This window comes from Anabrus simplex, chromosome 5 (assembly GCF_040414725.1).
Source record: "Anabrus simplex isolate iqAnaSimp1 chromosome 5, ASM4041472v1, whole genome shotgun sequence".
Taxonomy (NCBI): Eukaryota; Metazoa; Arthropoda; class Insecta; order Orthoptera; family Tettigoniidae; genus Anabrus; species Anabrus simplex.
The window spans coordinates 285,381,104-285,400,236 of NC_090269.1; the positions used below are offsets into that span (position 1 = coordinate 285,381,104).

The window sequence follows — 19,133 nt, forward strand, 5'->3', positions numbered from 1 at the left end:
TGGTTAAATGACGAAATTAAGAATTTGATGGCTCGCCGTGATTCCTGGTTCCGGCGGTACAAACGTACCCGTAACGAATCCAATTTTGAAAACTATCGGGTACTTAGGAACAGAATTAAGCAAGAAATCAGAAATTTAAGTACTTAAACTGTCTTTCAGGTAAACTGAATGCCAGGAATTCCTGGAAACAACTACGCTCTCTTGGTATTGTAAAAGGCCAACAACAGCAACGAGAACCAACTGTTCCCCTACACGAGCTTATTACATATTTCTCTGAAGAACGAATCGCGTTTAAACCAATCAATCAGGCAGAATTAAATACGAATCAACCAGCCATCCCTCCACTTAACCGTCCTCAATTTTCATTCCAAGAGGTCACTAGCAACTAAAAAAGTACTATACTCTATTAAATCTAAAGCAGTAGAAGTAGATGACATCCCTATACATTTCATATATAATATAATAGGCACTATCCTCCCGATTATCACACATATATTCAATTACTGTCTTAGAAATGGAACTTTCTCTGCACTCTGGAAACAAGCTAATGTCATCCCAGTGCCCAAGGTAAACGATCCTAAACTGACCTCTGACTATCGCCCAGTTTCTATTCTTCCAACGCTTTCTAAGGCTTTGGAAAGACTGGTGTACGAACAAGTATTGAAATATTTAAATAACTATTCTCTCCTTGACCCATTACAATCAGGCTTCAAGAAAGGGTACAGCACTGCCACGGCTCTCCTTAAAGTGACAGAAGACATCAGACTAGCTATGGAACAACGACAAGTTACAGTACTAACGCTACTGGATTTCAGTGGTGCATTTGATATAATAGACTTACAGCTACTAATTAAGAAAATGGAATCTTACTTGTTTGACCCTTTAGTACTGAAGTTTTTTACATCATATTTGAAAGATCGGAGGCAGCGGGTGATAACTTGCGAAAGAAATTCAGAATGGCGTACAAGGAAAGTTGGCACGCCACAAGGTAGTATTTTAGGACCGTTGCTTTTTACATTGTATATCAATGACATTTCATCTTCTCTAAAAACGTGTAATTATCACCTATATGCTGATGATCTCCAAATTTATTACCATTGCAGCTTAAGCGAATTACCAAATGCAGTAAAATGCATAAATGATGACATGAAAAAACTCAGTGAATATGCTCTCGCAAACAGACTTCTCATAAATCCATCAAAATCGCAAGCTATCATTGTCGGCTCCCAGAAGCTCCTACACAAGATCAACGATTCTATCATTCCTCCTCTACAAATAAATAATAGCACAATCCCGTACAGTAAAACAGTGAGAAATCTTGGGGTGACTATGACTGAAACTCTAAATTGGACAGAACATATCAAAAACGTAAGCCAGAAGGTGTTTGCTACTCTATACCCACTGAAATTAAATAAAGATATTATACCACTAAATATGCGGCAAAGATTAACACAGACCCTAATTCTTCCTATCCTTGACTACTGTGATGTTATCTTGGTAGACGCTACTAAAGAACAAACTAGGAAACTGCAGCGTATTATGAATTGTTGCCTTAGATTCATTTTTAACCTAAGGTACGATGTGCATATTACTCCTTATTATCAAGCACTGCACTGGTTAAAACCCAATAAGAGACGTGAATATCATATACTTGTCTTAATACACAAACTCCTGCATAGTAACTCCCCCCCAATATATTTCATCTAAAGTTCACTTCCTCTCTTCCTTCCACAACCGTAACACTCGCTCGAGCTCCACTTTAGCTATTCTCTTCACCATTCTTCTGTGTATAATAAATCTTTTATTGTAACCGCTTCCAGGCTTTGGAATTCCCTGCCAGTAGGTGTCAGGGGCATTGACTCTTTCCCCAAATTTAAAATATCTTGCCGAGACTTCCTGTTGAGAGTTACCGATTGAAGTGTGTATTAGTGTGTATTGTGTGCATGTGATTGGTAATTGTAAAATTAAAAATTGTTTCTGTTAGTTTTATATAATGTAAACGTAAGGGTAGTTGATAAGTGTGTACATTGTAAGTGTGTGTGCAAGTGTCTGTGTGAGACAGAAAAGAGGACTGAAGTAACGAGCTAATAAGCTGCATATTGTGTGGGTGTGCAACTTAAGCTTAATGTTATTTGCTGTATTGTGGTTAAGTGTAAGAGAGGGCCGTGTGCCCTAACTTCGCCACATGAAAAAGGCCATAATATATAAAAAAATAATAAATAAATAAAAATAATTCACTGGTCACACATGCTTTATTATTTTGATGCATGTAGATCACAGGAAAGCGAATTGACATGTTTTTAAAAGCTCTAGGATTTTTTGGTTTGCCAATGACCTTAAGTGGTAACTTGTTATTCCCAGCTGCATTACTGCACACCAACACTGTCACATGCTCCTTGCTCATCTTTAAACCAAGTGCATTTTCTGTCTTTGCAGCAAGGCTCTTTTTTGGCAATTGCTTACAATGAAGTCCAGTCTCACTGCAGCTGTTCACTTCTTGTGGTGAGTACTGGTAGTTTTTGAAATAATGTTGGCAAATTCTGAAACATAGGGTAATGCGACCAGACAATCTGATGACAGTGACTCACCAGCTGACATATTTTACCATGCCTCCTTTTCCACCGGTCCAACCATCTGTTACTTGCAGTAAAATTAAGGTTGCCATTCATAAGTTTATTCAACTGCTGGGCTTTTTCCTGAATTAACGGGCCACAAATAGGGTTGCCTCTTTCCTTTTCCTGGGAAAGCCAAACAAACATTCCTTCATTTAAGTTTTTATAATGAAACACTTTAGTTGTATGCCATTCAGTGATGTTAGAGAAAACTTCTCAATTTTGTCACAATTTATCTTCTAATCACCAAATTTGGTTACTAATTTAGTTGCACTTTCAACTTTATCAAGGCATTTCAACATTTCAAGTTTGTCTTTTAATGACACTGAACTATGTTTTTTCTTGCCTTACATTTTAAAAACAAAAACTAGCACAATTCCATAAACACGGCACAGCAGAGGTTGAGTTAAGACACACTGATATGCAATTCTCTAGATGATACATTACATCTCAGCGCAAAACTGAATACAAAACTAGCCAAAAATGACAGTTGAGTGTCCTTGACCGCTGCACTGCCTACCGTGTCAGTCATCTTGTAAGATTACTGATCGATTCAAAAAACCAAGCACAATAATTTCTTGCGCATAACACACAATATTATTTAATACTCTACTGTACTGTTATTTGCAAGACCATGAGGCTCTCAGCTAAGTCTAGGAATGGTTCCACTTACTGGTACTCTGTAAATATGGGTATACAGTAGGGTATAATGTAATACTGTACTGGAATTAATGTATGATTTTCTGTCCTATTGAGGCTTGTAAAAATTCAACAGTGAATTAACCCCATTAATCCAATTTTTTGCCAATGCAAACTGGTCACGATCCCAATAAATTCAGACTAGCGAGGTTCTACTATATATTGATCTACAGTTTGACCACAAGAATTTCATAGATTTTCTTAAAATTTTCACAGGAAATACCAGTTATATTTATATTGGCACCAATTTCCTTATTTGTGTAGGTTTCGCTTATCTTAAAATACTGGCAGATGTTATAATGTAATCAATTATCTTGAACATAGGCTAATCTTTGTATTATTTTTAGCTAAGAATCAAAGAATTATTTAACCACCTAATCGGTACTTTTATTTGCCTTTGGCAATTTTATAAAATCATTAGTAGTACATGTTTTGACTGCTTTGCAGTCCTCATCAGCTACATTCACTTAATTCTCATTTATTATAGGCAAAGCAAGAATGAAAACTGGGATCTGAATGTAGCTGATGACAACTGCGAAGCAGTCAAAACATGTACTACCAATGATTTTATAGAACTGCCAAAGGCAAATAAAGGTATCGATTAGATGGTTAAATAATTCTTTGAATCTTAGATTGTCATATCGATACGATCATGAAGTAGATAGTTTATTTTTAGCTTTCGTACTTAGCAATGAAACCCATGATGAAGCAAAAAACTATGGAGACAGCCAATCTTCTATGAATTTGTTGTTAACTAATGTACTAACAATGCATTTCTGGTAAGAAACAATTAAATTACTAGGAAATACAGAGTTACACATAAAAACCTTCCTGTGAGATTGAAACCAGAAGTTCATACATAAAGTCAAATTGTACAAAGACTACTAAGAGTGGATCAGGAATGAAAGAGGGAGGACACTTGATGATGAGAATGCGACAATGTTCTGAAGGACAGCACTTTCACCCTCCTGCTCATCACATGCACTCTTACCTATGTTAGGGTGCACTATATTTGCTTTTTGCACTGACTGTGTCTTATGGAACTCCCTGGAATAAGCAACAAAACCTGCTTCTGTACATATATTTAAAAAAAAAGAAAAAATTACAATAGTACAACTAGTGTTCCTATGCTCATACGAAATAGCTTCTAATTCAGATATTGGTATACAATAGTACAACTAGCGTTCCTATGCTAATACGAAATAGCTTCTAATTCAGATATTGGTATTTAAGAATCTGTTAGTTCTCATTTATTATACGCAAAACAAGAATGAATACTAGGTTCTGGCTAAATATATTTCTATTAAAAATAAGTTTCCTGTTAAAAAAAGAACAACATACTTTTGCTCAATGTTGGGAGAACATTGAAAATTCATTGAGGAATAACAATAATAAATTACACGTAACAATGAAAGAGTACAACTTGAGAATATGTAGAATAAAATTTGAATCTGCTGAACATACCTAGTAAGTATTAAAATATAATGCAGAGCAAAAAGTTGCAAATTTTTATTTTCTACTCAGGTATTATACTGTGTCATATGGAACTCACTGGAATAAGCAACAAAAGCTGTCTCTGTACATATATTTATAAAAAGAAAAAAATACAAATAGTTCAACTAGTGTTCCTATGCTAATATGAAACAGCTTCTAATTCAGATATCAGAATTTAAGAATCTGTTAGTTCTCATTTATTATAGGCCAAGCAAGAATGAAAACTGGGCTCTGGAAAAATATATTTCTGTTACAACAGATAAGTTTCCTGTAAAAAAAGAAAACACTATACTTTTGCTCAATATTGGGAGAAGGTAAGGTAAGGGTTATTCTGCCCGAAGGCAGGTCCGAACCTCCACAGAGGTGTTCCTGAGCCGGAGTTTACATGCGGTAGGGTGGCCAGTTCTTTTCCGCTCCTCCATTCCCTTACCCCTCACCAACAGCGCGTGGCAACCAATCCAACTCCTGACCACGCCCAATGTTGCTTAACTTTGGAGATCATTGGGAGAAGAGGAAAACAATATTAATTTCACTATAACATACCATTCATTTGCCATTAATGTGTTTGTAAGATAAATAATTTATTGATTTCTATCAATTATATCATAACTGACATGACAAAAGTTTATTGGAAAAAGACCTGGGTATGGTGCTCCAAAAGTTAAAATGAAAAGTCATCCGAATATAATTAAATATTACATCATTCATAGTGGTATTCTTACATTTTCAGCTGTTGAATTTTTATCCATTTGACTGGTATCACTTCCACTGCCAACAGTCTCAATATCCACTTGTTCACTTCTCCGAGCCCTGTATATGAACCAAATAACACTAAACATTGTAAAAAATTTATGTAAATAATATACAGTAAACTATCTAGTTTAGAACAAAAGGAAAGGAATGCCTATTCTAGCACTCTTAACCCGCCAGTGGTCGCTAGGATAAAAGTAACGCGAGAGGTCGCACGTTGAGAAAAATGCTCACGATATGATGTGACATGTTTATATAATAAATACCAACCGATTTCAAGCGTAAATGTATTAACACATTAAATGAACATAAGAATAAATCTCAAATGGTTATAAAGGACATTAAAAATTACAAATAATATTGCAAATAGTAATAAATCTCAGATGGTTATAATTGTATCTGGGATAAACAATTCCCAACTTTCTAAAATAGTGTGTGCATCTTTCGCAATGCCCATTACACAAGAAGAATGAGTCACTATATTTTCGCACAAGTACGTGAGCGTGGATTTCTTCTTGGTGGTGTCTGCCCCACTTTGTCACCTTATTTTTCCCTATATAAACATTGTCACTAGACATGAAATTCTCATTTACCTCCAACATATGTTGTTCGCCAGCTACAGATTGTCCTCCAGGTTCGGTTTCATCAACACGTTCTTCTGGCTCGGACTGTTCAGTATCCGTATTATGTTCACTGTGTTCACTTTCACAGTCCGAGTCACTGTTTTCGCCCTTGTGTTGATCACTAGGAATTTCATCAAACCAAGCTAAAATGCCACAACTTGAAGCCATCGTCAAGCACTAATTATACAACACATTAATACAATAAGTTACAAAGAACTGTTTCAACTATGAAACAGCATACAACAATAACAAAACTATAATACAGACAGAAATTAGCGCCAACGTGACTGGTTGCGCATGAAGAAATTGCTCACCGTTGACGGTTGTTGATAATTCCTCCCACCCTGTCCCTTCTCAAGGTCACAGATGTGCGTTTCAATGCGTCCGTCCTTCTTTCAAAACTGCAGTGGGAAGGTACAACAGGGCTCAAGTTCAAAACTAAATGCTGTATAAAAGTGCAGATGATTTTCAATGACCATGAGCATTTTGTTCATATAGCGACCACTGGTGGGTTAAAATCCCAATATTCCTTTAGACATGCAGCATACATGAGTAGAATTTACTGGAAATTTTTTGAGTAAGTTAACACACTACCAACTATTATTTGAAAATAAAATTTGTATTAGTGATTTCTGTTAATATGTTTTCAGCTTTTAGCATGTCCTCTTCTCATATAGCTTCCATAGATGAAAGCTCTGCTTACATACCATGTTACATCAATTCAAAAAGAATGAACTATCAACTAATAGAACGTTTCTTTGAAATTCAATACTATCAACAAAAAGGGTGCTTCTTTACACTTTTACTCTGTACAACATTTTCTAAAGATATTTCTCCACCACTTTCAGGTTTCCTTCATTTTGTAGATTCACAAACTCCATGTTTCTAAATTTCCTTGTCAACATCTTAGGCGATATGCTTCTTAGCCAAGAAGTTATTTTAACAAGGAACATTTTCAACATTTTGCACAAATAAAATTAAACACAGCTACTCCCACTTTCCTGTTCATGAATAAAAAGAGAAAGCAAATGGAGAAATGTGACAGGCTCCAATAGCTTAATCTGAATTTTCTCATTATAAACAGAAAGACAGGAACACCACAAAGAAAACATAATAGGAAAAACAAAATGACAGGTCAGTGTGGGAAGAGGAAATAGAAATACAAAAGGACAAGGGCAATCTCCATACAGTAGAGTCTCGATTATCCGACCTAAACGGGACCTGGAGTATGTCGGATCAGCGAAAATGTCGGATAATACAGAATTACTTTGAAAATTAACTAAAACAAACAGGCAGGCCGTACTGTATTACTAAAACAATAACATGTTTTACAGCACTCAATTTATTGAATTATCAGTTCAATTGTACAGTACATGCAGTATTGAACGAAAACATTCCAAGTATCTTACGATGCTAACAATCAAGAATGAAAGGAGTTTCCGCCGATATTTCCTCTTCAGTGTTTCCAGCACACCTTGGTCCACTGGCTGGCATAATGACGTCACGTTAGGAGGGAGAAACATGAATTTGATGTCACCACTTCTAAGTTGCTGTTCATTTTGGTCTGATGGAGCGTTGTCTAGTTGAAGAAGAGGTTTTCTAGGGAGAGTGTTTGAAGCTAGAAATTTTTCTGCATCTGGAACAAACTGTGTAACAAAACAGTCTTTCAAGATGTCAGCAGACATCCAGGCAGCCTTCTGATTCGTGTAATGGACTGGAAGAGCATTAACAGAAATATTTTTAAATACCCTAGGATTCTTTGCTTTACCAATCATAAGCAATTTTCCTTTTAAATACCCAGTAACATTACTACAGGCAAGAACAGTAAATCTTTCCTTACTACGCTTGTAGCCATGAACATGAATTTGATGTCACCACTTGTAAGCTGCTGTTCATTTGGGTGTGATGGAGCGTTGTCTAGTTGCAGAAGAGGTTTTCTAGGGAGAGTGTTTGAAGCTAGAAATGTTTCTACATCTGGAACAAACTGTGTAACAAAACAGTCTTTCAAGATGTCAGCAGACATCCAGGCAGCCTTCTGATTCGTGTAATGGACTGGAAGAGCATTAACAGAAATATTTTTAAATGCCCTAGGCTTCTTTGCTTTACCAATCATAAGCAATTTTCCTTTTAAGTACCCAGTAACATTACTACAGGCAAGGACAGTAAATCTTTCCTTACTACGCTTGTAGCCAGGTGCAGACGTCTCGGCTTGGGCTGCGAGAGTTTTTGATGGCAGCATCTTGAAATTCAGCTCAGTCTCATCACAATTAAAAATCTGATAACCGGTTAATCCTTCAGCAAGTATTATTACTTGACATTCCTTTTTAAATTTCACAACCTCATCGGATTTAGCTGACAGTTTTTCTTCACAGATATTAAGCTGCCTAATGCCGTACCGTTTTTTCCACCGATGAAACCACTCAGCACTGGCAGTAAATTTAGGGTCCCCTTCATTAAACTCCTTCTGGAAATACATCGCCTTTTCTTGCAGAATGGGGCCAGATATTGGCAGGTCCTTTAGTCTCCACCAAAAGTTCAAAATTAAGTCTACCATTGTCGGATAACACGGAATGTCGGATAAGCGAAGGTCGGTTGAGCGAGACTCTACTGTATATTCATACACTGCATCTTCAAAAACTGGATTTCTCATCATTAATCTCAATTCTTTTAGATCCATTTCTTCTCCACCCTGACGAGCTTGTTTCTTTTTTTCTTTTTTTTAAAACACATTGCTTTACACTACACCGAAACAGATAGGTCTTATGGCAACGATGGGACAGGAAATGTCTAGGAGTGGGAAGGAAGTGGCCGTGGCTATCTTCAGGGCTGCTGACAGTGGGGTTCGAACCCACTATCTCGCAAATACTGGATACTGGCTTCAATTAAGCGACTACAGCTATTGAGCTCAGCGAGCTTGTTTCTGCTTCCCATCTTCATCAGTAGGGTGGACATCAGAAGAACTTCCTATTATGTGTTCCTTGCGATGGTCCTATCTTTGTATATATGACATGATTTGCACTTGTTTGTTCCTTTCCATTACTTAATCTTCTAATTAATGTAGTGAAGAGAAATGAGGCTAAATCATTCAGTAAATCACACTCTCTGTAACCTATGAAGCAGACAGAGAGATGTAAGCTGACTGACACATTTTAGTTTGTAATATTTTGGGTTACCGATATGTTGTGGTTTGATTCTTCACATTGGTGAAGACTCAGAAGTTCATGAATCAATTTCATATCAAAGATTAAATAAAATTATTCTTGAATTAAATTAAAATTATTCTTGAAACCTTCTAAACATGCTTAACTAAATAGATACAAAGTACCCTGTCTCCCAGGGAAATTTCACACCGGAAAAAATTTGAAAATTCTCTCAATATGGTTCGTCTATTTGTCTGTGATATTGTGTATTATCAAGCTGTCTGCATGGATGCTAGCATAATACCAATGAATATAAGAATCTTAAGCTAGATCAGCTCTTTGGTCATGGTAATCGAGCATTACTGTCTTCTGTAACAGATTAACTAATACATTGTTTTCTCAGTTAGCCAAACTCTCTTGTGCACATTATATCATAGCTACTTATTCCTTGAAGGAACTTGAAGGTATATTTACCACTACAGTAGAGTCTCGTTATTTCGAGTCTTGATAATTCAATATTCCCATAACTTCAAGCAGAAAAATTTGAATTAATAAAAATAAAAAATAATCAGTTTTCAGTGTGCAAGTGCCTTATATGTGGTGAAAACTGAACACAACACACGAGAGACAGACCTTAAATGCAGTCTGGCAGTTCCCCGACCTCTACCCCTCTCCATAACTCTCTCCTTCACACTTACATCGCATCATATTTTAAAAATATTTTAGTTGAGTCTTTGACCGTATAATTTGTGCATATGGTTATGCTTCACTATGTTTGTTCGAGCACTTGATGTTCTATTTTTGTTTACTGTTAGTGCTGACAAAAGAACAAAAAACACAAGAAAATTTGTTACCTTGAAAGTGAAGTTGGAGGCATTAAGAAGACTTGACAGGAGTGAGACAATTAAAAAACTTGATGCAGAATATGGTGTTGGTGAGGGTGCAGTTGGTGATTGGCGACAAAACTGAAATAAACTTGAAACATTTTCATCTAACTAGTGCTCTGTTGAATCTTTTGACAAAAAATAATTGAAAAAGACTGAGGCACTGTACAAGTTGTTTATCCAGCAAAGGCGAAAGGGAAGCCAACTTTCAGTGTCAATAATTCCAAGAAAAGGTGTTGATGTTTTAGAAACCAGTTGAAGGAAGGAGATGCTAATTTCAATGCAGGTGTAGGCTGGTCAGACAGGTGGAATTAAAAAAAGGCATGGTGTACGGCAACTACAGGTGTGTGATGCTACTGAGCAATTTTGTATGAAATTTCAAGAACATGTGAAAACTGAGAACCTCACAAATGACCAGCTTTATAACTGTGATAACTTCAAAACATTACCGGCTAAAACACTCGCTTCGCGTGAAGGAAAAATTGCTCCTGGTGAAAAGAAAAAACCCCTCATAATTCTGGCTGCAACCAACACTTCGGCAAATCATTAGCTTAAACTTGTTGTAATTGTGTTATCAGAAAATCTGTTACGTCTAGAGCATTTCAACACATTTCCATAGCAGTGCTGACTGTCACATGGATGGATTAAGAAATATTTAAGAAGGTTTTTAATAATTTTATACCACAGGTGAAAAAGTTTCTAAATGAGATAGGTTTGCCATGCAAAACAATTTTAACACTGGACAATGTGTGCTCACATGCAAGTGAAGGAAGAAATGTAGAGTGATCGTATCCATGCCTTATTTTTGCTGCCTAACACTACTTCAGCTTATGGATCAGGGAGTTCAGGAATGTCTCCAGAAAAAGTATTAGTCCCGGTTGCTACAATCTCTTCTATGAGCAACAGAAGGTGAGTGTAGCAATGTTGGAGCTTTAAAAAGATAACAGTAAAGAACATTTTGTACTGACTGGGTGGCTGACTCATGGAGTGAAATAAATTCAGAAACACTAGTTACAGGCATGGGACAACATTTTAATGAAAGAGAGTGCAGAAAGTGAGGAGGAGAACAATGATGAAGAAAACCAGCCATTATCTATCCTTTTCAAAACACTTCTAGGTTGTGAAAGCACCAACGAGACAGACACCGTGGAGTGGTTACAAGGCGATGAACAGCTGGAAATTACAGATGCCTCTATCATAGAAATGATGAGTGCACCGACACAGCATGTAAGTGACAGATACTGTACTGCTGATGAGCCATAGCGAGGAACACACAGCACTAGAGGCATCTATACGTTGTGTCGATCAATAACCAGAGGCAACCCCGAAGGACAACCTACTGTTTAGACGGTGGTGCGACAAATCTGCTCAGAAACGGTGCAGTTGGTTAAAACAGAAGGTACTTGACATTCTGTTCTTCAAATATACTGAAATGTGTGGTTTTTTTCATCTCTACTGAAACAGGTCCTACAATGTTAAACTTCAGTAGTTTTCTATTTTTAAAAGACACTCGACAATTTATTTTAGTGTACGGCAATCTGTATGTTTTTGTTTTTTAAACTACTGTGCTGAAATGTTTAATATAAATCAATTTTTGTGTGTGCACACATGCTTTATCGTGTAATGTCATAAGTCCGAGTTTTTCTATAGTTTGAGGTAGTCTCAATCCCATTCACATTGAATTACCGAGAGTTCTACTGTATTCCAATAACTTCAAGTAGGTCTGCTCATGAACTGTACAGTTCCTTTATGAATATATGATGCAAAGAGCTGTCATCAAGGGTACAAGACCAATACCTGTTTCCCATTATTGCACATCATCTTTCACTCTTTCATCATTTCAACCTCCTTTACGGTCGTGCATGCAAAAGTTTTCAAGGATTTTGTTGATTAGATTGACTGTTGTGCTGCCATATTGGTTTCAATACATTTGAGCTCTGATTAGTAAGTTTATTAACCTCCGTGCTCCAATGTTCGACTCAGTTGAATGGCAATCGGACTCCATCTGCTGCCATGTTCGACTTTAGTACACAGTTTCAGAATATTATTACGAAGTGATGCCACGTTTGAGTCAAAAAGTAGAGAAGAGAACGTTTGCACTGCTCTGCAGCATGCTGCTGCTTAGTGTCAGACCAAAGGGGGACAGTTTTAAATCGTATGAGTCACACTGGGTCATGCCATTCTTCTCACCGAGCATCTGCTAGTGTATTATACATATGTCATTTGTGTGTAGAAATAGGTAATTTTTAATACCACGTGAGTTTTAAAAACGTAACTTCCAGTGCACGGGATAACTTCTGGACATACCGAATGCACAGCCAAAGAAACGGTAACCCGAGAACACAGGGAGCTATAAGTCAAATAAGGATGACATAAAGTTGCTGGTTTCAAACTGCAGAAGTACTGTACGGAAATAATAATAATAATAATAATAATAATAATAATAATAATAATAATAATAATAATAATAATAATAATAATAATAATTGTACGGCCTTGGCTACCATATGCAAGCATTTTAATTTGACTCCTGGCTGCTAGCTCATTTATTTTCACGTTCTAGGCCTACTAGATGGCAGAGTAAACCAAATCTCTCTTGGGCATCCATGGCTGAGTTTTAATAAATTTTGAAAGGTAAACACCAAATGTGTTACCAACGATCTTTTACATGTGAATATCATACAACATGGAAAATGGAATGGACCTTCTTCCACCCTTCAAAAATCTGACTATCTCCGCTGGGTTCGAAACCGCTGTCTTGGGATCCGGAGGCTGACACTCTACCACACTGGCATGTTTTATCGTAGAGAAACAATATATCCATTTTGGGAAGAATATGTTAGCTATGAAGAAGTTACGCATGAGAAACATGAAATTCTAGGTGTAAGGCTCAGCTTTAAATATAATAGGCAACTTGAAGTTGTGGGGTGTACAGACAGTGAAGGGGTGACACTGACACTGATACAGAATTATTTGATAAAATGTGGGGAAAGGAAAGGAAAGGAACGTGATTATAGCTGATGATCTTTAATTTACCAAATGTTGATTGGGAAAGTATTGCAAATAACAGAAAGTATGATCAGCAAGTGGTAAATTAATCTGGGAAGGACAGCTGAATCAGAAAGTGATGGAGTTAAATAGAGGGAAGAATATTATAGACGTGGTGCTAGTAAAGCTAGATGAGCTCTATAGAGAAACTTAAGTGAAAGGTGGTATAAATAATCACAAAGCTGCTTTTCTCTTAGTTAAAAGCAAATGCAATAGAAAGGTTGTAAGAGTACAAATATTAGTCAGCACCATATGGTTGATAAGAGAGGCATGAGCGAGTTAAAAAAAATTACGATCGGGAAAATTGTAAATAAAAATGTAAAACAGCTTATGGGATGGGTTTAAAGCAATAATTGTTAAGAATGTGAAAAAGAAGAAAGAAACAAAGTTAGTACAGAGAAGGTGCAAGTTGGAAAGCAATAGAGTTGGGAATGGTTGTGGAAGTATGAAGAAATTGAAGAAACTAGGACACTGAATCTAGTGAAGAAGTCAGCTAAGGATAACATGATAGCAAGTAACTGAGAATCATGAATTAGGGGTCCATGTATGTGAGAATTCAGAGAAGGCAGGAGTATTTAGTCAGTGGTATGTAAAGGTACAGTAGCTGGATATAAGGATAATGTCCAGGTAGAGGAAGCAACTAATACAAATGAATACTGATGCCTGGTTTCTTCAACTCTGTGTTAAATTTTACTTAACAGATATTAACTAAAAATTGTTATCAATTTAACACTTAGGTTAAAAGTCCCCTGTTTCATGAACACATTTTAAACATTTGTTACGACACATCATAAGGACAAATGAATACACTTCTGTAAAATTTCTAAATGTGTTTGACAGTGGGCATCTTTTTGTTTCTTTACATAAAGGGCTCAGAGTGGTATATTGGAACTGTATTTTGTCATCCTTGGTTGAAGTTATATAGGTTATGGTTAATGGAGATGGCAAAGAAGTAAACATGAACGGTAAGAAAACGAAAGCATTATTATAATGAATGCAAGACAAAGATTGCTATAGATTTAATTTAAAACTATGCAAGTGTGCTTGAAAAATAAAAGAATGGATGGTTATACCATAATATTCACTATATTTTTATACAAGTGCAATCTTAGGCTCCTACAACACTGGGAAAAATGTGATAATTGATATAATTTTTGAATGATTTTTTGGACATTCTTTTCTTCTCGGGGAAAAAATGTAATGCCTTGGCAATGCTGCAATGGCAGAAGAAACTCTTTGCACAATTCTACAATTCTACACACTATTGCCTTGCACATATGAACATAATAGCCTACAATTACACAAAAACAGTCTGAAGCATAATCTAACAGCTATAAGCAACTGCTGCACTGAAGATACTGATAAGTTTCAATCTGCAGGAAACTCTAACCCAGGCTATTCTCAATTTCTTCTAGTACATTGCTCATTACAGCTTTTTCAATTAGGTTCTTTGCAGAAAACTTTCTCCTGACAACTCCAAAAAGCTCGTTATTACTTAGTATGGGTTGTCCTTTACCTACTTCAGTTTATAGATAGTCTTTGTATATTAGTAAAGCTTCAAACATACATCTTCTAGATGCTGCCATTTTGGCATTTTAAAAGCTATTAAGAGGTTAACACAGGGCTAGTGTCATGTTAATTTAACACAAGTATTAACAATTCGTTAGTGTTAACAATTCTTGATAAGATGGTCATTTTGTTAAATTGTGTGTTAAGTCTACTTAAGGGCAGTGTTAACACTTAACATTCATTGAAGAAACTGGGCCTGAAATACACATATGAAAACAAAGATATTTATAGAAAGATACAAAAGCTGACAACTAGAAACATAGCTTAAATTGAGAGGATTCCTGAGGATGTACTTAAGTTAATGGATTGAGATACAGTATCGTATCAGAAGTACATATTTAATTACTGTTTGCGTGAAGGAACTATACCAAATGAATTGAGTGTATTTATAGTAGCTGCAGTGTACAAAGGAAAATTGGAGTTAGGAAAGAAGGAACAACTTTTAAAATTATTCTATTTCTTAACTCGTTTTTTAAATATTTAGAGTAATGTAATAATATGTGTATAAGTGTTTCGCATCATTAGGTTTGCCTGTCTGAAGCACAGTAAATAAATGAAAATGAAAAAAAAAATCAGATCATAACAGGCCAGTCAGCTTGATCATGTGTTGTATGTAAGCTCTGGGAAAGCATTTTTTGTGATTGTATTACTAACTGGTTTGATAGAAGACAGTTCAGGTTTAGAAAAGGTTATTCCAGTGGGGCTCAACTTCTAGGATTCCAGCAAGATATAGCAAATATTTCAGATTCAGGTCAAATGGGCTGTATTCCTATTCAGGGCCTTTGACTGCGTAGATCAAGGAAGACTACTAACAAAAATGAGAGCTATTAGAATATCCAAAGGAGTGACTGAATTGATGGATAAATTTCTAGAAAACAGAACTCAGAGAATTAGAATAGGTGGACTATTATCTGATCCTGCACTGATTAAGAGGGGGGGGGGGAGGTCCTGCAAAGCAGTACTTCTATATTTCCTTATATATATGATATGTGTAAAGAACTGGAATCATGAATTAGACTTTCTATGGTTGATGATATACCTACTGTACAGAATAATATATAAGTTACAGGATTGTGAGCAGCTGCAAAAAAAGTCTGTGACAATGTTAGGAGATGGAATGCAGATAATGGTATTATGGTAAATGGGGTGAAAAGTCGGGATGTAAATATCACCAAGGGAAGAACTCCTTACAGTTTTAATTAATGTGTTGATGGTGTGAAGGTAACTCATGGGGATCACTGTAAATGCCTAGGTGTTAATATAAGTATAATGACATAAACAGGATTGTAAATAAAGTTTACAGATCTCTTCTTATGGTTATGAGATTATTTACAGTTTGTAGTATGGATGTAAAGGAAAGGGTATATAAGTCTCTGGTAAGACCCCAATTAGAGTATGGTTCCTCCAGTGTATGGGACCCCTCACCAGAATTGTCTAATTAAAAAACTGGAAGAAATCCTAAGGAACAACTCGACTAAGTCGAATGTTCCCAGCTGTCAGTGGAGAGAGGGCTTGGAATGACATTAACAGATGAATAAATTTGAACAGAATTTTTAAAAGTAGGGATCATAATATGAAGATAAAGCTGGAATTCAAAGGAACACATTGGGACAAATACTCAGTTCTAAGAAGAGGGATTAGGCATTGGAAAAATTTACCAAGGGAGATGGTTGATAAATTTCCAACTTTTTCAAAATTGTTTAAGAAAATACTACATAAACAACTTTTATCTCTTTTGCTGGTGGTTTTAACGTTGCACTAACACATCAATTCTTTTTGTGATGCAAGCATAGGAAAGGGCTAGGACTGGGAAAGTAGTAGCTGTGCCTTATTTAAGAAAACCACAGAAAACCATTTTCAGGGCTGCAGAGAGTGGAATTTGAACCCATGATCTCCTGAATGTTAGCTCACAGCTATGTGACCCTAACTACGCAGCCAGCTCACTTGGTAGGGTAAACAATTAATTTGGAATCTGCTACATGGGCGACAGCCCTACACGCAGATCAGTGGTGATTGAGTGATTGACTGTACTGTAGTCAAAACTCTTTATATTGGAACATGATTGTTCCTTTCAAAATTTTCTGACTTGACAGTTTTCTTTTTATACTTAATGTAATGCACGTACAGTATCGTAATTATATATTTTTGCTCATGAGATGGCCAAGTATGTGGTTTTCTACAACTTGCAGGAGTTTCATGTTTGAAAATAAACAATAAACTGTGCAGTGCTTTATTCTCATATTGACAGTCATTGATCAGAAGACTGCAATAGATGACAATATGTTAACTCCATTATAACAAAGCAAAACACTAAACTGTAATAAAATTACATAATCTTGTAGTGAATAGAGGAGTAAGTCACTACATGATATCAATGATATCAATGATATCAATAATAAGTACCGATGGTATCGAAAGTATTGAGAACCCATCTCTAATTTCTATTATAATCTTTTTACACACTAAGTTTGTTTCAGCGACTTGACTCTACAACATAGGGTTTGAAACCTAACTAAATACATCATTATCATTGCCACGGATTATATGAAAAATTCAGAACACTTTACTACACAAGAATGAATCCTTACGAATTCTATGAGCAAATACAAAATTTGTGCAAATAACTGTGTATGAGGAGTAATACTTTTGAAATGATTTGCTCACTTTCTTCATAAAAATGGAAACATGAAAATTGAGGGGAGCATCATACACCCTATAAAACTTAACCGTTAGTTCCTTCCTTTCTCAATATTTCATAGTATTAATTATAATTAATGTGCCATAACTGTTATCTGTTCTATGGTCTTCAAAAATTTGAAACACAATAATATTGATCATCAGCTTTACTAAATGTCAGAATTAGACTTCTTTTACAGGGATATCCAGAAAAATTTGTATAAGAATTTCCCCTTCCAAACAAGAGATTTTACACTGCATGGACCAACTATGACTGAACTTCAACAATTCCAACAAAATATGATGCATTAAAATGTGTCATTCAGCTTTCAAACACTCAGTATTTTTCAATATGAAGAGATCTCTTTGGTTACATAATAGACCAGCAAGCCAATTATTTACAGCAATCTTACTGACCCCACAGTGCCAATAATTTAAATGTTAAAATTTGTGTGAATAAATAATAAACAACATAAATGTATAAAGAATCACAAAAATGTTCACACCTTTTATGATATTTGTATATATGGGCATACATGCTGTTCTTGTTCTTCATGACTCGGCCACACTGAGAGCAAGAAAAGGGTCCACGAGATTCTCCATGTAGATTAGACACATGCTTCTTGAGACTATCCATATGTACGAACATCTTGTTACAAAACGGGCACTTCAGGGAAGCTGAAACGAAGCACAAGTAACTGTACTATATCTAACACATGCATTATGAAATATTATGACTGAAAGTAGTTAAAGAGAAAATAAGCTGTACCTGTTCTTGGTCAAACTCTTCTGATGTATCACTTCCCTCTTGGTAGCACAATTAAATCCTCACTGTTTCTAGCAGGTTAAAAATTCTCAATATAATGTATAACAGTTAGTATTACTGTGATTCAGTACTTAAATTTTTTCCTCAATTCCACATTTTCACATTCATCTGGCGTCAGCAGGACATCCAGGCTCAATCTGGGATACGGCCAGTGTTATACGACCGGTTACCACTCCTGCTATCACATTTTGGTCCTATGGAATAATATACCACTCGAAGTTGCTTAGACTAAAACCCAGAACCAATACTTGGGGAGCTCAATGATTAGATCATTTTGCCAGTATGCCAGCCCACTCTCATTAAGGAATATTGGCTATTAATATTGTGCAAAAAAAAACAACAAAAAAACAAAAAAAAACAGACGCTACAACCAGGTGGGATAAATGCTAAATAATAATAATAATAGTAATAATAATAATAATAATTTCCAGTAAATATGGATGGATTTACATTGTTAGGCCAATGAAAGTTACAATGAACTGGATTCAAGCTCAATTTGGCTACTGAATCTGCTGTTTTAATGAGTAAGGAGGAGGTAAAGTGCATGATACAACAATTAACGAGATTTCATGCCACATAAAAATGTTTGATTTTTGGAATCAAACTAACAGACTGAAGAATTTTGACAATAGGTTCATTATTTATTAGCAACATAAAGTCACAAGGGCCACAAAACTGTGAAGCTCAAAATAAAAATAAATATCATTCCTCTTGTCAGAATGATTACAAAAGGTTTTGACAAGGAAACTCATACTTTAGCTAACAAATAAATACATTTATAATTCAAATACGCATATTTCTTCTTTCGAAAA

General features: G+C 35.8%; 1 protein-coding gene across 8 annotated transcripts in view; it reads right to left on the reverse strand.

Moving 5' to 3' along the window:
• Positions 1-19,133, reverse strand: part of LOC136873994 (protein bric-a-brac 1) — a 477,177-nt gene that overhangs the window by 84,650 nt on the left and 373,394 nt on the right. The window contains exons 6-7 of one of the 8 annotated variants that reach the window (XR_010860208.2): positions 5,528-5,615; positions 2,589-2,738 (exon numbers count right to left, since the gene is read on the reverse strand). The exons of 6 other annotated variants lie outside the window; for them this stretch is intronic. Coding sequence is in view for 1 of the 2 variants with exons in the window: in XM_067147436.2 (XP_067003537.2) it covers positions 5,528-5,615 (88 nt within the window). In the remaining variant the exon portion in view is untranslated. The remainder of the gene's footprint in view (positions 1-2,588; positions 2,739-5,527; positions 5,616-19,133) is intronic. One more of the 8 variants, XM_067147436.2, reaches the window with a different exon arrangement.